At 41.7% G+C, this 19661-nt stretch overlaps 1 protein-coding gene across 2 annotated transcripts; it reads left to right on the forward strand.

The window, feature by feature from the left end:
- The first annotated feature begins 577 nt into the window (after positions 1-577).
- HTATIP2 (HIV-1 Tat interactive protein 2) lies at positions 578-19195 on the forward strand. Of its 2 annotated transcripts, none has more exons than XM_082628936.1 (6): positions 578-600; positions 1112-1307; positions 3095-3202; positions 14670-14807; positions 16934-16995; positions 17678-19195. In XM_082628936.1, exons 2-6 carry the CDS (start codon positions 1113-1115, stop codon positions 17901-17903), a joined length of 729 nt encoding a protein of 242 aa, XP_082485062.1. In that variant the 5' UTR covers positions 578-600; position 1112; the 3' UTR covers positions 17904-19195. The 2 variants fall into 2 exon arrangements, with proteins under 2 accessions (XP_082485062.1, XP_082485061.1); XM_082628935.1 differs by lacking the exon at positions 578-600 and adding an exon at positions 608-780.
- Positions 19196-19661: the final 466 nt, after the last annotated feature.

The raw sequence follows: 19661 nt of genomic DNA on the forward strand, positions 1-19661 counted from the left end.
TACTGGTGAGATACAGAGAGAACTTGAATTACATGAGAGAATATTTGAAAGGCAGAGAAGATAGTAGGCCTTGGTGATTAATCTAGAATGTGGTAAGGCGGAGAAAGGAATCAAAGGTGACAGTCCGAATTTCTGACTTGAGAGGGAAGGGGTGAATGAAGATTGTGCAGACGAATAGGGACAGTGACACTGAAGAGAGGCAAGGAGTAGACTGGTTTTATTGCTGTTTGGGGTGGTTAGAAGGGAAGGGTTACGTTTTGATGTGGTGAATTCAAGATGAAGATGTCCAACACACAGTTGACATTACAGGTTTTAGAAAGGGATCAACGAAGATCAAGTCTATTGGCTGAGGCCTTGGATGAGGGCGAGCTCAGCTCAGGTGGTGAGGAAGAACGCCGGGGAGAAGGTTCCGGAAATTCCCGATATTTAGGAAGTGGTCTCCGAGCTTCCTACCTAGCCTAGTGCTGCGCACGTGCTCTGGGCCCCCCCTCGCCGGCGCCCAGGCACTCTCTGGTCCACGCGCGGGCCACCCCTCCACATCCCGCCCCTGTGGGCGGGGTGAGCAGCGATAGAGCAAAGTCACCCGGAAGACGAAGTCGGGTAGGCGCGGACCGGGAAGGGCCCCGCAGAGTCGGGCGAGGGGAGGAAAGCGCCTGGCGTGAGGGATGGCCGGATGTCCCGGCCCGGAGCCCTGAGCGCGGCGGTGGCGGCGGCGGCGGCGCTGGTGGTCGCGCTGCTCCTGCTGCAGCCTGAGGACGCGGGGCCGGGGGCCGGCTCCAGGTAAACCCTCCGCGTGAGGGACCAAGCTGGGCTCCGCGCCCCTGCGGGCGGAGGCAGGAGGGGCCGGAGTCGGGGACACCATGGGGGAACGAGGCCTCCTGGTACCCGGGCGCATTCCTTGTTCCAGCCCCTTGCAAGGTGTGGGTTTGGCTCAGAAGCGGGGAACCAATACGGCGCCCCGCCCTGAGGGTGACTCTGCACTTTCCCCCGCGCCCAGACTGCAGAGAATAACCGTATCTTCCTCCAGAACAAATAACCTTTGTTCCCAGGGTAAGCACGGCTGTCCCTTTAAATATCCCGAGACCAGCACCTGTTAATATTATTTCTGTAGCATGGCCGAGACAGAAGCGCTACCGAGGCTTCGGGAAGACTTCAGGATGCAGAATAAATCCGTCTTTATTTTGGGTGCCAGCGGGGAAACCGGCAGAGTGCTCTTGAAAGAAATCCTGGAGCAGGGCCTGTTTTCCAAAGTCACGCTGATTGGCCGGAGGAAGCTCACCTTCGACGAGGAAGCTTATAAAAACGTGGTGGGTATTTGAGCTGGGACTCAAAAATGTACCCGCAGTGGTTCTTCAGAGTGAGCATATTTTATGCTGCAAGGCTGAACATTGCCCTGCAATGGCGGCAGGAGGTGTTCAGAGCGTGACCACGATTGGTCTGTGAGAGGCCTTACTGGAAGCTGGATTGTAGGTCCAGGTGGGCCTCCCCCTCACTGCCAGGCCTTGGACAAAGCCCTTTTCTCAGGCTTTGTCCCCATAAAATGGGGCCTAAGTGTAAGGGAGTCTAGGGAGACAGAGAAGAGCCATGCTTCCAGGGTCCTTTAAGCTGGCTTCTAGAAAAAAAAGCCCTGTGACCTTCGGTAATTTTCTCAACCCCATTGCTTGTTTTGTCTACCTGTCCACTACACACTAAAGTTAGAGAATCAGAAATTGCTTTGCAGAGGGGGAAAGGTCTATGGCACTGAGAGGTGGGGTTATTCACCTACAAGAATTTGCCCTGCCTGACTTCTCAGGGCTGCAGGCTTGTGTCTGTAAGTGGAATAGTCCCTTTCCTGTCACTTACACTTTTCGTGGTTAACCCACTGATAGACCAGACTCCAGTCTGGTGTTAACCCCTAAATATTTGAAACCTGAGCTTGGTGGAGATTCCTTTCCCATTGTAAATGGAGTTATTTGTGAACTGCAATAAATTAAACTATAGTGTAATTCTGAGACACCCCCCCCCCCAACCTGGACCCACAGGTAGAACATTCCAAATAACAAACAGTCTCACAAATAAATGTTCATGACTCCTGCAGGTCCATGATCAGGTCACTTTGCATATGTCTTTGGTCCCTCAGGACTTTTCTGTTAAAATGGACATCTTTGTTCAGACTTAGGCAGGTAATATGTGATCTTCATCGTCTGGCTTCATGGGGGTGTGCCAGACACCTGTGGTCATTAGAAACTGAAATCGCGTTCTGTGCTTTGACAGTTGAGTTTTGGTGGCGCCTCTTTTGGTCAGGCACTTTTTGTAAACATACTTTTCTTCAGCATTGTGTATGGTGCCAGGAAAATGCTTTTGAAAGAGTCAATAGTAGAGAGGGAAAGCAACATTTTATTTAAAGTCCTGAATGATGGGAACTTCCCAAACTTTTCTTTTTTAAGCTTCACAACAAACTTAAGAGGTTAGATGGAGGTTCTTAAATTTCCATGGGCATGAGAATTACCGAGGGTGCTTATTAAAAGTGCAGTTTCTGATTCAGGAGTATTGGTGTGAGACCTAGGAATATGCCTTTTTGTCAAGCACCTGCTGACTGATTCTAATGCAGGTGGGTCATGGTGTAGACTGAGGGAAAGATTATCGTTCACATTTTACTGCTGAAGAAACTGGGACATACAAGTAACTTGGCCAAAATTATTAACATGCCTAGTAAGTAGCAGACCCAAGACTCAAACCTAGGTTTTGAGACTCCAAACACCATTTCCTTCGCCAACATATACCTCATTGGTATTTCTCCTGGTAGTATACAGACAGGTCTTTTATTTTTCCAGAGAGAAAAGTATAATTGAACCTGACTTTAGAGCTCTAGATCACACCTAGTCCAATTGTGTGTACTGTGGACATATAAGTACCTTGTTGATTTTTGAATTCAGATTAATTGCTTTTTGGTGGGAGAAAATGAGCTTGCAAAATTTGATGTTAAGTGGGTGGACTCTTTAGTAATGTCCTGTCATTTATTCTTTAAATCTAGAGGGGGTATTTTTGTCTGTTTTTTTCTTTTGTTTTGTTTTAATAACATCGAGTAATATACAGCTATGTCTTTGTTGTCTAGAATCAAGAAGTAGTGGACTTTGAGAAATTGGATGACTACGCTTCTGCCTTTCAAGGTCATGATGTTGGATTCTGTTGCCTGGGTACCACCAGAAAGAAAGCTGGGGTGGTAAGGAAGGAATCTACCCTTTTCCCTTTTCTCTGGTCAGTAATGTCAAAGATTCCATTTTTGCTCCATCTTTTGCTTTATATTTGCTGTGCTTAAGTGTAAATTAGCTCTTATCATTTAAGATTCCATATACTGCCCTAGCCTTTGCTATACTTTGAATAGTACTTATAAGTTCATCTTTCCTTCAGCATAATCCTTGAGTTCAGGCCTGTGTGCTGGAGATGTCATAAATATTTACATGGTCTTGCCTTTTGCAGATATCGTGGTCACTACTTGCCCTGACTTACGCAAACCATTATGTCTGAGTAAAAGTAACTGGCTCATGCTCTTAGCAGTAAGTTTTTTTGGTTTCTTTATAAATGTCTTAAACTTAAAGCATTCTCTCTCACTTGAGTGATTTGCTTCAACCTGTTTTCATGCCAAGCTTTAAACTTCTGGGCTAGAACATCAGAACAGAGGCATGATTCAGCTAGCCTCCGGTGATGATGACTCAGCCTCCAGCGATGATTCAACCCCAATGGTGATTCAGCCTTAACTGACACAGAACTGTCCTAACACGCATTTTATTCTTTTTTTAATGATGTTCCAAATTGCTTCGGCCTCTGTCTAGAAGTCAAATTTTACTACATAGTTAGAAATCAGAGCTTACTATGTAGATCCTGGGCAAGTGTTAATACGTGCATCTTATTTAATTTATATCTTGACTATAGTTTATCCCTTTGACAAAATTTACTTGCTGGAGTTAAACATGTCTATTAAACATGCAGGACCATGATGCTGCTATGGGGGCTTACCATAGGTTTATAAACAGGCCCATGCATCAGAATCATTTGGAGAGCACAGAACTATTGGTTTGTACCAACCAAGGAGTTAGGCTCAGATGTATTTCTCTGGGCTTTCTGGTGATCCAAAGAATAATTCTATTTATGCTTTCAGTAGGGACAAATTTCGAAATCTTCTGTATTTCTACCATGCGCCCTTGGGAACACATCTGAGTTTTGAGCTCTGTGCTGGGAAGTGTGGATTATCGAGAAGTTGACTCTCCCGGGAATTGGCACATTATCTCTCCTAGGAAGGGTCATTTTCCTGCTGATCAGCTCCTGCAGTCTTTTCTGTCCCAGGGACAGTCACAAGGCATGTGCCCTCTGACAGCACTGAAAAACTTTTGTTCTAGTACACTGTAGGTTACGTTGTCTCAAGTGCTAACCTGACTTTGGTGGTGACTCAGCAAACTAAAAACACTACTGCATTAGGCATAGAGCAGTTGATTTTCATGACATAAGGCAAATCTCATTATAGGGCGCTCCAGGGGAAATTCTAAATTGCTTTGTTGCATCCAAATCACGTAATGAAATTTTAATCAGAGGAATTGGATGTCTTCCCTATCCAGAATATTTTTTTAAATGGAGTTGGTTCTCCACCCCCCAACTAAATACCTTTTGTTCTCCAAAATCAGTTTGGAAAGATAAAAAGTAATTAACAAGTAAGCAAGAGAAAAGACTGGTAAACCAAGTATAATCTCAGAAATAAGTTAGGGCTTAAATGGTTTAAGAGGATAGTGACAGAAAATAAGCTGACATTTCCTCCAGAAAGTCTTTTTTTTTTTTTTTTTTTAAATTTGAAGGTAATTTAGATTGGATGCAGTATGAAGTTTGGAGGCTGTGATAACTTCAGGCAGTTTAAAAGAGGTGACAGTTCACAAGTGGCTAGGTAATAATAGTTGTTTGCAGGGTGTGTGTGTGTGTGTAGATTTCCAAGCTCACTCCACCTGGTATTCTGGTCAGCAGCGTTCTCTGTAAAAAAAAGAGAGCGTCAGATGGGTATTGCCAAGCTGGTGGCAAGCCTAGTGTCATTCTGTAGCTGTTTTGTAACTGGAGCAGCCCACATTTTACTTTAGCAACTTCAAGAAATTCAGGGTTTCTGTCTCAGTGTTGAAATCCTGTGAGTAGCCCGCTTATTTCCCTATGACCTTCAGTTTAATTTGCTGGGGATGGATGTTATAACAAAAAAGCATAATCAAGGTGGCTTAAACAACAGACATTTTCTGTCTCACAGTTCCCAAGGCTAGAAGTCTGAGGTGGAGGTGTTGTCAGCATTGGTTCTTTCTGAGGGCTGAGAGGAAAGGATCTTTTCCAGGCTTCTCTCCTTGACTTGTAGATGGCTGCCTTCTCCCTGTGTCTCTTCACATGGTGTTTTTCCTATGTGCCTCTGGCTATGTCCAAATTTCTCCTTATTATAACAACACTAGTCAAACTGGATTAAGAACCACCCTACTTGGAATGACCTCATCTTAACTAATTACGTCTGCAAATAAGGTCACATTCTGAGGTACTGGAGGTTAGGACTTCAACACAGGAATTTTGAGGGGGTAACATTGCAACCCATAAAATTCAGTCTACCCAGATTTCTTTTGACACTGGTGCTAGGGATAGGTCTGTTAGCTTTCTTCAGCTGTTTGGAAAACCATTTTCTTTAGCAGTAGCTGGTTAGATGCTAATCTTCTTTCTTTTCACATTCACAAGCCATAGTTGTCTAATGAACGCAGTGACTTTGTGACTTGGCCCTAATCCAGATCTACTGGATCAGAATCTCTAAAGTTGGAAGCCTATTTTTAACATGCTTCCTGGGGGATTCTGATGCAGCCAACCTTTTCTTCTTGTCAGACCTGCTTTCTGGATGTATTAGACAGTATTAGTCCTCTTCACCTGCTGGGTTTCCAGGTACTGTTGTCCCAGATAGCCTTCACCTTGCTTTGGTAAGTAACTTATGTGCTAGTGAAGGTTGAAATACCTTTTGAAAACCAGATCTACATTGGCCATAAGTGAAGAGCAAAACCTCACAGGGGCCAGAGAATGGTGCTTTCCCCTTGTTAAGAGAAGGATTTGGTTAGTGAGTTTGAGGGGGTGTGATTTAGTTTCACCTTTTCATTTGTCTCCTCACCTGGTAGGCACAGGCTCCAGAAGTCCAGGCTCTTGTAGTCTGTTGAATGGACGATGCCATTAATGTGATGAATGCAGCCACTGTCACACTTATTAGACATCATTAAAGTCTCATGGCCTCTGATTCTAATGATACACTCTTCTAATCCAGGGGCTTGTAAACTACAGACTGTGGGCCAAATACAGCCTGCCTGTTTTTGAACAGCCCTTGAGCTAAGAATGTTTTTGTATTTTAATTAATTATTATTATTTTTTTTAAAGTTCTTTTTCTTTTGAATTTTTGAATTTTATTTAATTTATTTTTTTATATAGCAGGTTCTTATTAGTTATCTATTTTAGACATATTAGTGTATATATATCAATCCCAATTTCCCAATCCATCCCCCCACCACCCCCCCACACACTTTCCCCCCTTGGTGTCCATACGTTTGTTCTCTACATCTGTGTCTCTATTTCTGCCCTGCAAAAAGGTTCATCTGTACCATTTTTCTAGGTTCCACATATATGCGTTAATATACAATATTTGTTTTTCTCTTTCTGACTTACTTCACTCTGTATGAGAGTCTCTAGATCCATCCATGTCTCTACAAATAACCCAATTTCTTTCCTTTTTATGGCTGAGTATATTCCATTGTATTTATGTACCACATCTTCTTTATCCATTCATCTGTCAATGGGCACTTAGGTTGCTTCCACGTCCTGGCTATTGTAAATATTACGGCAGTGAACATTGGAGTGCATGTGTCTTTTTTTTTTTCCACTTTAAAGTTTTTATTTTTAACATCTTTATTGGAATATAATTGCTCTATAATGGTGTGTTAGTTTCTGCTTTATAACAAAGTGAATCAGCTATACATATACATATATCCCCATATCTCCTCCCTCCCACCCTCCCTATCCCACCCCTCTAGGTGGTCGCAAAGCACTGAGCTGATCTCCCTGTGCTATGTGGCTGCTTCCACTAGCTATCTGTTTTACGTTTCGTAGTGTATATATGTCCATGCCACTCTCTCACTTCGTCCCAGCTTACCCTTCCCCCTCCCTGTGTCCTCAAGTCCATTCCCTACGTCTGTGTCTTTATTCCTGTCCTGCCCCTAGGTTCTTCAGAACTTATTTATTTATTTATTTATTTAAAGATGCCATATATATGTGTTAGCATACAGTATTTGTTTTTCTCTTTCTGACTTACTTCACTCTGTAGGACAGACTTTAGGTCCATCCACCTCACTACAAATAACTCAATTTCGTTTCTTTTTATGGCTGAGTAATATTCCATTGTATGTATGTGCCACATCTTCTTTATCCATTCATCTGTTGATGGAAACTTAGGTTGCTTCCATGTCCTGGGTATTGTAAATAGAGCTGCAGTGAACATTCTGGTACATGACTCTTTTTGAATTATGGTTTTCTCTGGGTATATGCCCAGTAGTGGGATTGCTAGGTCATATGGGAGTTCTATTTTTAGTTTTTTAAGGAACCTCCACACTGTTCTCCATAGTGGCTGTATCAATTTACATTCCCACCAACAGCGCAAGAGGGTTCCCTTTTCTCCACACCCTCTCCAGCATTTGTTGTTTGTAGATTTTCTGATGATGCCCATTCTAACTGGTGTGAGGTGATACCTCATTGTAGTTTTGATTTGCATTTCTCTAATAATTAGTGATGTTGAGCAGCTTTTCATGTGCTTCTTGGCCATCTGTATGTCTTCTTTGGAGAAATGTCTATTTAGGTCTTCTGCCCATTTTTTTTTTTTTGTGGTACGCGGGCCTCTCCCGTTGCGGAGCACAGGCTCCGGATGCGCAGGCTCCGCAGCATGTGGGATCTTCCCGGACCAGGGCACGAACCCGCGTCCCCTGCATCGGCAGGCGGACTCTCAACCACTGCGCCACCAGGGAAGCCCGCGAGGTCTTCTGCCCATTTTTTGATTGGGTTGTTTGTTTTTTTGATATTGAGCTGCATGAGCTGTTTATATATTTTGGAGATTAATCCTTTGTCCGTTGATTCATTTGCAAATATTTTCTCCCATTCTGAGGGTTGTCTTTTCATCTTGTTTGTAGTTTCCTTTGCTTTGCAAAATCTTTTGTTTCATTAGGTCCCATTTGTTTATTTTTGTTTTTATTTCCATTACTCTAGGAGGTGAATCAAAAAAGATCTTGCTGTGATTTATGTCAAAGAGTGTTCTTCCTATGTTTTTCTCTAAGAGTTTTATAGTGTCCAGTCTTACATTTAGGTCTCTAATCCATTTTGAGTTTATTTTTGTGTATGGTGTTAGGGAGTGTTCTAATTTCATTCTTTTACATGTAGCTGTCCAGTTTTCCCAGCGCCACTTATTGAAGAGACTGTCTTTTCTCCATTGTATATCCTTGCCTCCTTTGTCATAGATTAGTTGACCATTGGTGCATGGGTTTATCTCTGGGCTTTCTATCCTGTTCCATTGATCCATATTTCTGTTTTTGTGCCAGTACCATACTCTCTTGATTACTGTAGCTTTGTAGTATAGTCTGAAGTCAGGGAGTCTGATTCCTACAGCTCTGTTTTTCTTTCTCAAGACTGCTTTGGCTATTCAGGGTCTTTTATGTCTCCATACAAATTTTAAGATTTTTTGTTCTAGTTCTGTAAAAAATGCCACTGGTAATTTGATGGGGATTGCATTGAATCTGTCGATTGCTTTGGGTAGTATAGTCATTTTCACAGTATTGATTCTTCCAATCCAAGAACATGGTATATTTCTCCATCTGTTTGTGTCATCTTTGATTTCTTTCATCAGTGTCTTATAGTTTTTTGTATACAGGTCTTTTACCTCCTTAGGTAGGTTTTTTCCTAGGTATTTTATTCTTTTGGTTGCAATGGTTAACGGGATTGTTTCCTTAATTTCTCTTTCTGATCTTTCGTTGTTAGTGTATAGGAATGCAAGAGATTTCTGTGCATTAATTTTGTATCCTGCTACTGTACCAAATTCATTGATTAGCTCTAGTAGTTTTCTGGTGGCATCTTTAGGATTCTCTATGTATATATCATGTCATCTGCAAACAGTGACAGTTTTACTTCTTCTTTTCCAGTTTGTATTCCTTTTATTTCTTTTTCTTCTCTGATTGCTGTGGCTAGGACTTCCAAAACTATGTTGAATAATAGTGGTGAGAGTGGACATCCTTATCTTGTTCCTGATTTTAGAGGAAATGCTTTCAGTTTTTCACCATTGAGAATGATGTTTGCTGTGGATTTGTCGTATATGGCTTTTATTATGTTGAGGTAGGTTCCCTCTATGCCCACTTTCTGGAGAGTTTTTATCATAAATGGGTGTTGAATTTTGTCAGAAGCATTTTTTTGCATCTATTGAGATGATCATATGGTTTTTATTCTTCAGTTTGTTAATATGGTGTATTACACTGATTGATTTGCATATATTGTAGAATTCTTGCATCTCTGGGGTAAATCCCACTTGATCATGGTGTATGATCCTTTCAATGTGTTGTTGGATTCTGTTGGCTAGTATTTTGTTGAGGATTTTGCATCTATTTCATCAGTGGTAATAAGAATGTTTTTATATTTCTAAATGGTTAAAAATTCTCAAAGAGGACTAATGTGTCATGACACATGAGAATATAAGAAATTCACATTTCAGAATCCATAAAGTTTTATTGGAACATTCCCATTACTTTATATATTATTAGTGGCTACATTTGCACCATGATGGCAGAGCTGTGTAATTGCAATAGAGGCCTGCAAATTGGAAAATATTTACTATCTCACCCTTTATAGGGAAAGTTTGCCAACCCCTGTTGTCACCTATACTATTTTATTTGATGTCTACGAGGGGACTTGTGAAGTGATGAGGTCCCAGATGTTTTATGAGACCCAGATCATAGCCTCTGTTTGGGTAACAAATGTCTATGGGACCTTGGGTATGCTGGTTAGCTCCTGTGGGCCCCTGTCTCCTTGTCTGTACTGAGAGGGTGGTGACCACCGAAGCCCCTTTGGCCTGCAGAACTCTCTGACTTTCAAAACACAAAGAAAGGAATGCCCCAAATGGAAAAAAATGTGTGATAACATAGAGATTGACTCAGGAATCCTCTGTATCTATAAGATTTTATTTTTCTATCCAGAGCTCTTTCTCTAACCAAGATCTTGGTTCTCCCTCTGTACATCAAATATAGACATGCCCTCCAGGACACAAATAAATGGGGTCTCAGGTCATAGCATTTGTTGTTTGTCAGTGTCTTTGTTTTCTAGTCTAATTTATAGGGTTGAATTGAAAAGGGAGTGAAGGAGAAAGAATCTGAAGCAGAAATATGGCCAAGTGGGACCCTTTGCAGAATGAAATCCTCCCTTCTTGGAAAAGGGTCTTCTTGACCTTGACTCATTCCTGCCTGCTTGCTTGTCAGTGCTGAAATACCTTGTCAGGATGAGTTGTTTTTAAGCCACAGTGTTCCCAGTTTGCAGGCATTGGTAAAGAATATTAGAAGGAATACTTAGTAGCTTTGGATTTTCATAAGACTTAAAATAAAGAATAATTAGAGAATTTGTCTCCCTAGATGTTTGTAGAGCCCATGAAGACATCTCTGCTGTGTCATATCAGTATATTGTGTTTATTTTTTTGAGCAGGTGCTGGGAAAGGAAATTTATAGTGGGAATTTATTTAATCATTTCCTTTTTCTAGAAGGACTCTGATTCCTGTCTTAGAGTAAAACACACCAACTGTGGAATCATAAAGACACAAAGACATAATGGACTTAATGCTCTCAGAAGAGACATCTTTTTTTCTGCCATATGGTTGGGGAAACTAAATATGGTTTTTCTGAAAATTGTGTTTCTGGGATATGGAGTAGCTTGTTTTAGTTTGTTTTTCTATTCTTTTATTTGAGCTGCTAGAGAACAAGAAAGGGTTTAATAATAAGATCTTAAAGATAGCTCCTTGCTATCTATAAAGGGAGTCTTCCTCACTCCAGAGAAAATCAGCGTGTGTCAGTATCTCTGAGTAAGTGTCCGGGGTCCACGTTTAAGTTTGGTTTCTGAGTCCTTGAAAGCCATTGACCCCTTTGCTTTTGAGTTTCATTCACCAGTTAAAAGGCCACGCATCAGGGTGGGGGACGTGAAATTCAAAGTTTGTGGGCTTGGAATGATGCGTATTTATAATCAGCTTGAGGGCTCACAGGATTTGTGAAATCGTTTTGGATTAACAGCCATTGATTGCTAATAAGACAGTATTGAGCTTTGTCCAGAGAACAGCGGTGGAGAAAGGTATGGGCACCTTGTCGACAGGACCCATTGAGCAGGGATGATGGGCTAAGTGTGAGGGTCTCTGCAGCAGCGTGGGCGCTCGTCCTGCATGGAGCCGTTGTCAGTCCTTCGCCAGGCGGGTGAAAGGAGGGACGCCAGAGGCTGATGGCTGGGGTGGTATTGATGTGCCTTAGCTGACTAATCACATTGAAAAAGTCCCATGGTATTTATGTCACTTTAATTTTCATCAAACAATTGGAGACGGCAGGACTCTATTAAGGAGAGGTTGATCCAGAACTAAAGCCAGATAAGTTGGGGTCTCAGTTTAATCAAATTATCCCTTTACTGGCCCTGGATTAAGTGAGAGGGACAGCGTCGGTCTAGAGCCTTGTGATTGGCTGAAGCTTTCCCGTATTTTTAAAGACGCTGATGAAAGAAGAAACATTTTAACAGAGACAACTCTAATAATCCTTCCAAGAAATAGTGCTAAACCAGCAGCAGCAACAGAAAGGAATTTATTTCACTAGTCAGCGATGTAATTTTATTGGGAATAATGAACCTGTTATCAAAATCAGAGTTCTGGTGAATTGGAGTGAGGGGAAGAAAATAGATGTGGAAGAGAAATAGAGTGTTTTAGAATTTTTTGATGTCGTTTTGGGTTGTTTTTCTTGGCACATTTTGAGCACATGTAAAAATCTCAATCCAGAGAATGGCTCTGAGGAGATCAATCACAGCCCACTCTCAGGATGTGCTGAGTATTAAAACTGGTTTGCTGCACACTGATTTAAGAAAGCAACAACATGAGTTTCAATCAGTGTGTAGGACAGGTCGCTGAGTCCGTTATTAGGATTGAATGTCAAAGTCTACAACACAGAAGGAGATGGGGATGATTCCCGGCTAAGAGTTAAGTTTATATTACCTAAAAAAAAGAAAGAGGAACAACACTGCCCTGCAGGTTGTGGACATAGTTAAAAATGCTCCGTAAGTGATAAGAAGAGAGGACGAGACAGGCTTTTGGGGTAACGGTGGTGCTGTATTTCTGGATCTGGGAGCTGATTGCAGAAGATGTTTATTAGTTTATGAACAGTTTATAGCCAGCTCTATACTTAGAATATATTTACTTTTCTTTTATGATCTACTTCAATATAAAGTTTGAGAAGTTTGCTTGGGCCCCTTGTTTTAGAATTGAATTCTGTATTAGTTTTCTATTGCTGCTGTAACAAATTGCCTCAAATTTAGTGGCTTAAAACAACGTAAGTTTATCATCTTACAATTTTATAGGTTAGCAGTCCGATGTGGACTTTGCTGAGATAAAATCAAGGTGTTTACAGGGCTGATTTCCTTCTGTAGGCTCTAGGGGAGAATCCATTTTCTTTACCTTTTCTGGCTTCTAAAGACCACCTGCATATCTTGGTTCATGGTCCCTTCCTCCATCTTTAAGGCCAGCAATGGGGGGATCAAGTGCTACTCACGTTGCCTAACTCCAGCCTCCTTTTCTGCTTCCCTTTTCCACTGTAGGGACTCTTGTGATAACATTGGGCCCAGTTGAATACTACAGAATAACCTTTTTCAAAGTCAGCTGATTAGCAGCCTTAATTCCACCTGCAACCTTAATTCCCCTTGGCCATGTAGCTTCTAACACGTTCACAGGTATGGGGATTAGGGCATGGACATCTTTGAGGGGCCATTATTCTGCCTACCACAGTTATGAATTAGTTCTGTTATTAGCTGGTGATGGTGTGAGGTAAGAAGGAACATGAGTACAATGGGGAGCACGGCGCAGAGTCAGGAATTTGCACTCTGCTCTCAGCTCCCTCACTTATTAGCCGGTAGTTCCTGGATTGCTGGACCTTGTTGTCACATCTCCACAGTGAGGGGGTTAGGCGTGATGTTTCCTAAGGTGCCTTCTATCTATCTTATGAAAGATACATATCTCCATACAAAATACAACATTTAGGGTCAGTAACTACCAGAGGGCAGATTTTTAATTTAAAAAAAATCACTGGGGTAGTAATCCAGTCTTCAGATTTGGCATCCTTATTATATGAAACCTCATTATATAATTGTGGGTACCCATGAAGTTCAGCTTCAGTAGACTTTAGACTGCTCTTCAGCTGTACCAAGTTTGAGGATGCCAGACTTTGTGGTGGTCCCAAGAAGCTGTTACTACATGGAATTCCCTAGTCTGGGTACAGGCCGGTATCCTTCACTTAGGCCCTGGAAATCAGTCTGTATTCTCTTGTTTGCACCATCCTCTCCCCTCTTCCTTTGATTGCCACTTAGTTCTTTTTTTTTTTTTTTTTTTTTCCTAATTGGATTTACCTTTTCTCTGCTTTCGCTGGACTTTTATTCATTCATTCAGATATTTTTGGAGCACCTGCCATGTGCTGGGCATGTACTGATGCTGAGATGTGAATTAGGAAAGACCCAACCGCTACCCTCACTGGACTGAGTCTAGACCAGGGGTCTCCAAACACTCTTGATTATATACCTGTCAGTAAAAAAAAAATTGCAGATGTACTCCTTACTAACGTGTGAAGTATGTTGTAAAACATACACAAAAATTGGAAATTAGATAGACTTTGTTCTCATAGTGCGTGGGTAGTGTTCTCAGCCACCCTGTGAGACCCTGCTGTGTTAGAGTTGACACACAAAAAAATAGAGAAAACAGAGAGAGGGTGGTAGGGTTGTAAAGGATTAAGGACAAAGAAATGTGAGACTAAAAACAGTTTCTCGGGGACTTCCCTGGTGGTCCAGCAGTTAAGATTCTGTGCTTCCAGTGCCGGGGGCCCGGGTTTGATCCCTGGTCAGGGAACTACATCCCGCATGCCACAACTAAAGATTCCACATGCCTCAACTAAAGATTCTGCATGCCACAACAAAGATCCTGTACACCGCAATGAAGATCCCGCACGCCACAACTAAAGACCTGGTGAAGCCAAGTTAATAAATAAATAAAGTATTTAAAAAACAACAACAAGAAACCCGGTTTCTCAGCCTGATATTATTTTTCCTTTTGCTCCTTGCAGATTTTCTTGGTGTCTGTGTTTCAGCGTCATTGTCCTTGTTTTTTCTGCAGTCTGGCCTTGCTACTAAAGCTGGTACATCTATCCTGAGCATCATATTGGAGCCATTCCCAGGGTCTAAGCCTGACATTCGTGTTTTTTTGGATGCATTTTATTTGGATCCCCATCCTCGTCCACCCCCCCACCCCCCTGCAAGGACTCTTAACCTGCCACCCAAGCTGATAAGTAATCTTTAAGATGAACTCACAGCTTTTTGGAAATAACTCACATCCTTTTCACCCTTAGGAGGGATTTGTTCGTGTTGATCGTGATTACGTCCTGAAGTCTGCAGAGCTGGCCAAAGCTGGAGGGTGCAAACATTTCAACTTGCTGTCCTCTAAGGGAGCTGATAAGTCAAGCAATTTTTTATATCTGCAAGTCAAGGTTTGTGCATGTTTCTATCTTTTGTATACTTTGGAGAACCCTGGCTAATTGGCAATACTAAATAATATAAAATGCTAAGTAATGCCAAAATGCATTAAATGCATTATATTATGCATTTTTTATAACTACAGGGACTGCTTTTTTGCAGATATATTTAGTAAACAGGAGTGATTTGAAAGATAATTTCCAATGTTTTCCCCTCTGTTGATTATCTAGTCATCATGAAATGAGATGTTGCAGCCCTGGTCTTGAAGATCAGCTCAGAATCTTAGCATTAGAAGAGACTTTGAGGCAGTGATACTTAAACTTTTCCAGAGTAGATTAAATGTTATTATTGGGTGTGGTTCTTGTCCTCAAGGAATTACAATCTCCTTGTTTGGGGGGATCCCCAAAGCCAGCCCCAAGTTTGGGAATGCGCTAGAAGGCCTCCCAGGACTGCCATATAGTTATCTTCACAGCCATGATGTATTACAGTGAAAGAATATAAAGCAGAGTCAGTGCAGGGAAAAAGAAGTGCATGGAGTGAGCTCTGGAGGAATCTAGGTTCAGGCTTCCAAGGGTCTTCTGCCAGTGGAGTTACACGTGTTTCATTTCTCCAGCAATGAGTATTGCCTACCAGAGAAATTCACCTGAGCGCAGGAGTCCAGGGTTTTGATGGGGGTCAGTCACGTAGGCACCCTCAGCCTAAAAAAATTACAGACTTCCAGAAGGAAAGCAAGTGTTCAGCATAAACCACATTGTTTGTACAAATAGTTTAGGCATAGTAAAGTACCCTTATCAGTTAGCTAATGATGGGAACACTCCTAAAATCTGAGTTCCCAGACACAGGCCAAAGGACAACCTGGCAAGCAGACCTTTCTAAGAATAGCAGTTTCAGCCTGGTACTCTTGTACACATGTTACTAATAGAGACAAAACACATCTTTGTAAAAAGCCAGCTAAGAAACGCACCCTCATAAAAACTTACATATGAATGTTTATAGAAGCATTATTCATCATAGACAAAGAGTAGAAACAACTCAAATATCCATCAGCTGATGCATGGATGAATAAAATGTGGCATATACCTACAAAACAACATTGATTTAACTATGAAAAGAAATGACATATTATAGCATGGGTGAACGTTGAAAACATTATGCTGAATGAGAGAGGCCAGTTACAAAGGGCCACAACTTACATGACTTAATTTATAGGAAATGTCCAGGATAGGCATATCTATAGAGACAGAAAGATTAGTGGTTGGCTAGGGCTTGTGGGAGGGGATGGGAGTGAGTGCTAATTGGTATGGGGTTTCTTTTGGGGTGATGAAATATTCTAAATTTAGATTGTGGTGAAGGTGGGACAACTCTTCTGTGAATGTATTAAAAAAGCATTCACTGAAAAACTTTTTAATACATTGATTAAAATGTATTGTATTTTTTAAATATATTGATTAAAATGTATTACTGCAGATTATACAGTGCTGTAGGTTAAGTGCCAAATGAATGGTATGAACAGGCCGAGAAGGAGGCGGCGAGCAGGCTGCTTAGTTCATAGGCCTTTTAAACATCCCTGTGGCCGAGCTTCTCTGGCATTTCTGTTTATAGAGATGCTTGGCGTGAAAATTCATGGATTGTTCAACAAATTTAATTTAAAGCCTCATCTAGATGCTCTGTCTCTTGAAATGTGGTGGGTTTTGTTAGGAAGTGAGTAATACAAGGGAGTCTGTGGTTCTTCTGACCTCCTGAAACTACCTGGAAGCCAAAAAAGGTTAAGGTCCCCTGGCCTGCAGCACTGATTCTGGAGTGATGGACAGTTCTTTTATGGCTGAACTCCTAACATGTCATTCTCTGGATCTGTTTCAGTAGGTCCCATGACAGGCTGGACTGACTATGCAGCCATTTACCCATTCGGTGCATCTTTTTTCACTCTCTACTACATATCAGGATTAACTGATCTCTTCCTTAACTTCCCAGACTCTCTGGAATCTAAAAATCTGGGGGAGGATATTAACTAGTATTGAGACCTGCAGAAGTAGATTGTCTTCAAAACCCCAAGTTATTCTTGTTTTTCTCTCTTAAGCACTACAGCAAGTTGGTCTTGATTAAATACTAAAAATGTTTTGTTTTTTTTTTTTGTTAACAGGGAGAAGTGGAAGCTAGGGTTGAAGAGTTAAAATTTGATCGTTACTCCATATTTAGGCCCGGGTAAGTATTCATACTGCCTAATCGAGTACACCACTGTTGGTTATTCCCTAGAAGCTGGTTTTTCATTTGAATAGGCTGACAAATTTCTAAGATATGAAAGAAGTTGGCTGGAGGGAGATTGCTTCTCTGAAGAACCCACTTTTAGCTTTGAAGGAAAGGCTAGACGGTTGGTGGTGCCAGGTTCAGAATAGTCTGAAATTTTCTGGGTAGCTTTGGCTGCCTTCTTCTTTAAAATCCTCTTCGTGCCCAAATAAAACCATTTATGCACCGTATTAGTGTGTTTGGGCTGCCATAACACTAACACTGCAGAATGGGAGGCTACAAGTCCAAGGTCAAAGCGCCATCAGGGTTAGTGTTGGGTGAGGCCTCTCTTCTGGCTTGTTGATTCATTGCTTCTTCTCTCTGTGTCCTCCTATGGTCTTTCTTCTGTGTGAGTGGAGAGAAAGAGAGAAATATCTGATATCTCTTCCTTTTCTGTAAGGATACCAGTCCTATCAGATTAGGGTCCCATCCTTATGACCTAATTTAACCTTAATTACCTCCCTAGAGGTGTGTCTTCAAATACGATCCCACTGGGGATTAGCACTTCATGAATTTGGGGGGACACAATTCAATCCGTAACATCCTGTATGGTCTGAATGCAATTTACCATCTCTTCCTCTGCTCTTCTTTTTCTCTTTAGAGTTCTATTATGTGACAGGCAAGAATCTCGCCCAGGTGAATGGTTGATTAGGAAGTTCTTTGGCTCCTTACCAGAATCTTGGGCCAGCGGTCACTCTGTGCCAGTGATGACTGTGGTTAGAGCAATGCTGAACAACGCAGTGAGACCAAGTGACAAGAAGAAGGAACTGCTGGATAACGAGGCCATCCACAACCTGGGGAAAGTTGATGGCTCTCTCAAGCCGTGACCACACTGGAGAAATGCTTTCTATTGTCAAACTCAACACCCATCACCTAATCGGTAATTTCAGGGTCTAAAAAAAAACATGTGCTTTAACTGTGGTTTCACTATTCTCAGTCACCCAGATCCAGTCAAAAAATGATCATGCTCTGCATCAGCATTTTAGAGCCTGATTGTACATATGTAGGATCACCCCGGGAGCCTTTCAGAAATAGAGATCCGGCAGCTCCCTGGTGGTCTAGTGTCTCGTATTCGGCACAGAAATGAGAGGTTCAGAGGCCCTACCTCAAACTTTCTCAATCAGAATTTTGGGGGTATGGGCACAGAAATCTGTTGTTTTATTTAAGCTTCTCTTATGGTTCTGATGCCACTGGTGGGGAGCCCAGCTTTGAAAGCTTGTCTGCAGAGTCACAGCAGCAGTGAGAACTTTATGTATCATGCAGATGAGTCCTGAACAAAAATTGTTGACATTTGTGTCTCTGAGTTACCCAGTGCTGACTGCACGTTAATTGTGTAAGTAAACATTGTGCCTTACTATTTCTTTAGAATATATAATAAAAGTTATTATATAACTGAGCTTATATAATTCATGGGAGAATTAAATAGAAGAATTAAAATAAATGGACAAGTCGTGGGTTCCCTTAGATTGTTAGAAAATGCCCAAGTATCTGTGGTAATATGCAGTATTTTGGCCAATGGGATTATAGAATAGCAGCTGATATATATCAAGTGCTTGCTAATTGCCAGCTTTTACCCATGATGTCTGTCCTTTAACCCTCCAAACAATCTTTATAATTCTTACAGGCAGTACTATCATCCCCCTATCTTAGGTGGGGAAACCGAGGCTCACTGTGGTTAAATGCCTTGCCCAAGGGCTTAAAGCTGAAGCGTGAAGCTAGGAAATGGCAGAGCCAGGATTCTAACCCAAGTGAGCCTGAATCCATAGCTTCTGTTTTTAACTACTCTGCAAGAGCATCCAGTATCTGTATATTTCCAGGAAGTTCCAGTTAATTGTTACTGGATCAGTACATGCCATGGATGAATAAAATAGAAATATTTGGGTTTCTTCCTTGGTCGAGGATCCCTCTAATGATTAACTACAAAATGTTCACACAGCCAGTAAATGTATATCTCAAAGTGCTTCAGTTTAAAAACTATGGAAAAGAAAAGGAAGAGGCAGAAGGAAGGGTCAAAGTCAAGAGGAAAACACTGTCAATTTCCATCATGGAACAAAGGATAGTAGTGAAATTTGTCTTAACTTCTGTGCTGGCGGAAGCAAAGTAATAAATTTCAAGCTTCAGTGGACTCCTTGTGTGTGTGTGTGTGTCTTTCTTTAGAAGGGATTGGACATTCCCAATGTCAGTCATCTAGGAAAGAGGCATATTTTAGGATGGGGTGAGGACTTGGAATGTGGGCTTTAGGAAGGAGATGGAAGGAACATCTTCCTCCTGCCAGGTGGGGTTCCTTTGGGACTGGACTCTGAAGAGCCTGTTTGTTTAGGTGATAACAAGCATGGGCTCCAAGAAGTGAAGCACGAATTAAGGGGACTCCATGAGGATATCCTGAGACTGGTGGGCTCTAAAAGCAGCTAAACCCAGTGGCCAGTTTTAAGTTATTCTTTGTGTTGAAATTCCTTACCCACAAACCTTCTGCCAGGTCTTGTTCATCATTCTTTTCTGATCTCAGTAGTGAAGTGGGGTGATGGGAGAGGGTCTGTGTTTATATTTGGAGTAAAGAAAAAAGCTGTTCCCTCCTAAGCCCAGCA

The sequence above is a fragment of the Mesoplodon mirus genome (assembly GCF_964341445.2).
Source record: "Mesoplodon mirus genome assembly, chromosome: 7".
In the NCBI taxonomy this organism is placed as follows: Eukaryota; Metazoa; Chordata; class Mammalia; order Artiodactyla; family Ziphiidae; genus Mesoplodon; species Mesoplodon mirus.

Bases quoted from the DNA above. Each gene is read 5' to 3' on its own strand.
- HTATIP2 (XM_082628935.1), top strand. From the start codon at position 674: ATGTCCCGGCCCGGAGCCCTGAGCGCGGCGGTGGCGGCGGCGGCGGCG. The intron at 781-1,111 runs GTAAACCCTCCG...TTATTTCTGTAG, and splicing joins GGGCCGGGGGCCGGCTCCAG to CATGGCCGAGACAGAAGCGC. The intron at 16,996-17,677 runs GTAAGTATTCAT...TTTTCTCTTTAG, and splicing joins TACTCCATATTTAGGCCCGG to AGTTCTATTATGTGACAGGC.